The sequence below is a fragment of the Etheostoma spectabile genome, chromosome 12 (assembly GCF_008692095.1).
Source record: "Etheostoma spectabile isolate EspeVRDwgs_2016 chromosome 12, UIUC_Espe_1.0, whole genome shotgun sequence".
In the NCBI taxonomy this organism is placed as follows: Eukaryota; Metazoa; Chordata; class Actinopteri; order Perciformes; family Percidae; genus Etheostoma; species Etheostoma spectabile.
Window position 1 is genome coordinate 25532262 of NC_045744.1, and position 2769 is coordinate 25535030.

General features: G+C 39.9%; 1 protein-coding gene across 3 annotated transcripts in view; it reads right to left on the minus strand.

Moving 5' to 3' along the window:
- Positions 1–2769, minus strand: part of LOC116699149 (SPRY domain-containing SOCS box protein 4) — an 89202-nt gene continuing 86433 nt past the window's right edge. For all 3 annotated transcript variants that reach the window (XM_032531573.1, XM_032531575.1, XM_032531574.1), the window contains exon 3: positions 1–1427. In XM_032531573.1, the coding sequence (XP_032387464.1) occupies positions 1300–1427 (128 nt within the window). In that variant the 3' untranslated portion in view covers positions 1–1299. The remainder of the gene's footprint in view (positions 1428–2769) is intronic.

The following is a 2769-nucleotide window of genomic DNA, read 5'->3' on the forward strand; positions in this document are numbered from 1 at the left end:
AAAGACATTGAAACACTGTAAACGAGCCAATTTCAAGTTGTGGAGATGTCCAGTCAAATCAGATTATAAGAAGGTTTTTTTTCCATTTACCCATGCAGCAAGGGGCAGAAGAAGTTTAAAAAACATGAATAAACATCATCAGAGGTACATTCATGCTAATTGCATGGATAAAATATCCTGCATATAAAAATGCTTCACATACAGCATATTAGCAAACAAGAGTCCCAATCTAACGTCTTGTTATTCTGTGCTTGGCCATTATTGTGAAATACGCAGCAAAATAAAAATAAATGTTATAAAACCAACTAATAAATGATTAATGACTGATGAGTGGAAACTAGTGTTTAGCTTCTGTAACGCTGACAATGGTCATTAATTTAGACTTAAATAGCAAAATACATTTTTCTAATCCAGCGCTTTCTTCCTTCACATCATTGCTTTTCACCACCTCTTCTGGTGCACTATGCGCTAAATACTGTACATGAATTGTAAATTAATCTATAACAAAACTTTTACTTAAACACTTCCAAACGACAAAAAGCCATCACTTTAACTGACGGACGTTACTTATTCCATGTCTGAAAAGGGCTAAACACTCATCATTTATCTGCATAAAGCCAGGAGAGAAGTTCGGCATGCTTTTTTCTTATGACTAAACTTTGCATATACCATGCAGCCATTTTTTTTAATCTACTCTGTATGCGATGTGAGCTTTTGGTCGGGCCCTAAGTCAATCAGATAAAAAACAACAACAGTGCTAAAATGCTCTGCAGCCTTTCACCTGTGCCAGTGGAGACAATGAATACACGCTATGGTATCCAACAGTAATGATATGGTCACTGACTTTATGTCAGAAAGGCCTCCAGGGATAGGATTAGTGTGCTTTCTCGGCATAGTTTTCATTCTCATCAGTAGGAGGCGGTGGTCATCTGAACACTGTCGCCTCATCACCACACCGGATGGGTTTATCTTCCTAGATGAGCTGATGGGATACCATCACCAATAATTTATTTCAAGTCAAGAACAAATGAAAAAAGCAGCTCGAAATCCAAGAAAAAGCTGGTGTTGTCTTTGTTTAAAAAGCCTGGACCTCCTCCGTCAGTTTATCCACCATCTTTCTCTCCATCCTTTCATAAATCCATCTTTTTTTGTAGAGCTATGGCGCTCTCAGTGTGGACATGCTTCCCATGTATCGTCCTCTCGCTGCATCCTTTATTTAAGATCTGATATTTATCCTTTAGACTTTCTAGGTGTTCTGGTTTGTATCCTTGTACTCCCAGTTGGCTCTGCTGTTGTCAGTCACTGGTATTGGAGGTAATTTTTCAGGGACTGGGGCAGAGGGAGGCCCTCGATCTCCTGAAGCCGCTCGCGACCCAACGCCAGGCGGGCTGCGCGCCGACACAGGTCCATCAGAGGCAGAGGCTCCGCTGAGGAGAGAGAAATACAAAATGATAAGTTTGAAAAGGATACTGTGAGGAAAACACTAGGAAATGACTTGAGCAAAGTGTGGCTTATGACTGTTTTTGCATGTGTTACATTAGGTTTGTATGTTTAGCCTATACCTGCACCTCAGCGTTTAAATAGAGATGTTCAAATATCGGAAAATCGTCAGATACTGCCCAAATTGCTGGTAGTCGGACAATACTGGAGTTTGTGTACCCTAGGGCTATAAGCCTGAACCCGGGGTTTGGTACCATGTAATTTAGCCCTGAAGAAAATCTAGGTTAAAGTAGTAGTAGTAGTAGTAGTTCTTTTTTCCGTTAAGAATGGCTGTCAAACTGGATAATAAAAGAAAGTTCTGTGGCATTCATTGTTTGTTTGTTCATGTTTCACAAAGAGTTTAACCTGAGCCAGACAGACAACAAAGAGAGAAATCATATCCCATCCATACAGGGATAGTAGTGTGCAGTTGTTAAAACACAATAAAATATATGACACACTGGTATCAGATCAGTACTCGGTATAGACAATATCCAAGTTCAGGTCTCGGAATCGGTATCGTGAAGCAAGCAATCATATCGGACCATCTCTAGTATAATACATGCATAATACATCTTAATATCGGTTATACATGAATGCATGAAACACAGATGTAGAAGGGTAGAGAGAGAGAGCAATGATGAACACCTTTAATCAAATATATATTGCCTCTTCATGCCACCATTGACACCTGTTTGTAATAATGATGTATCATCACACTACTTTGCATCTATTTTAAACACCATCAGCCGCTCACTCTATCCTGCTGAAAAGCTTATCACATGGAAATTGTCTGTTTGAATGTTAAACAAATATTGCTGGTGATTGTTGCTTTTGCCAGTGAAAAGTAATTCACATTAATCTCATGACAGCTCAAATGAGGCTGCGGTCTGTCTCAATATCCACAGTGTTTGTGCTTAAGAAGAATTCGATAAATAATCTTGCTGAACGTCAATTTCAGTTGAATCTTTTATGCTCATCATACATGTGGCAGACAGGTTGCAGTTCAGAAATGTTTGGATAACGTAGAAACAGTGTCACAGTTACATCATTTATCCACCAGAGAGCACTGACAAGTTAATTTTCAACTCTAAAAAGTCCCACTCAGTACATAGAGCAGTCACAATTCTTGAGGGATTGCTGTGGCTCAGTGGTAAAGTTGGTTCAATCCCTGGCCCTGCAATCCCATGTCGAAGTGTCCTTGGGCAAGACACCGAACCACGAGTTGCGTGTTTAAATGTGTGTGTGTGTTCTGATACTATCTGATGAGCAGGTGGCACCTTGTACGGC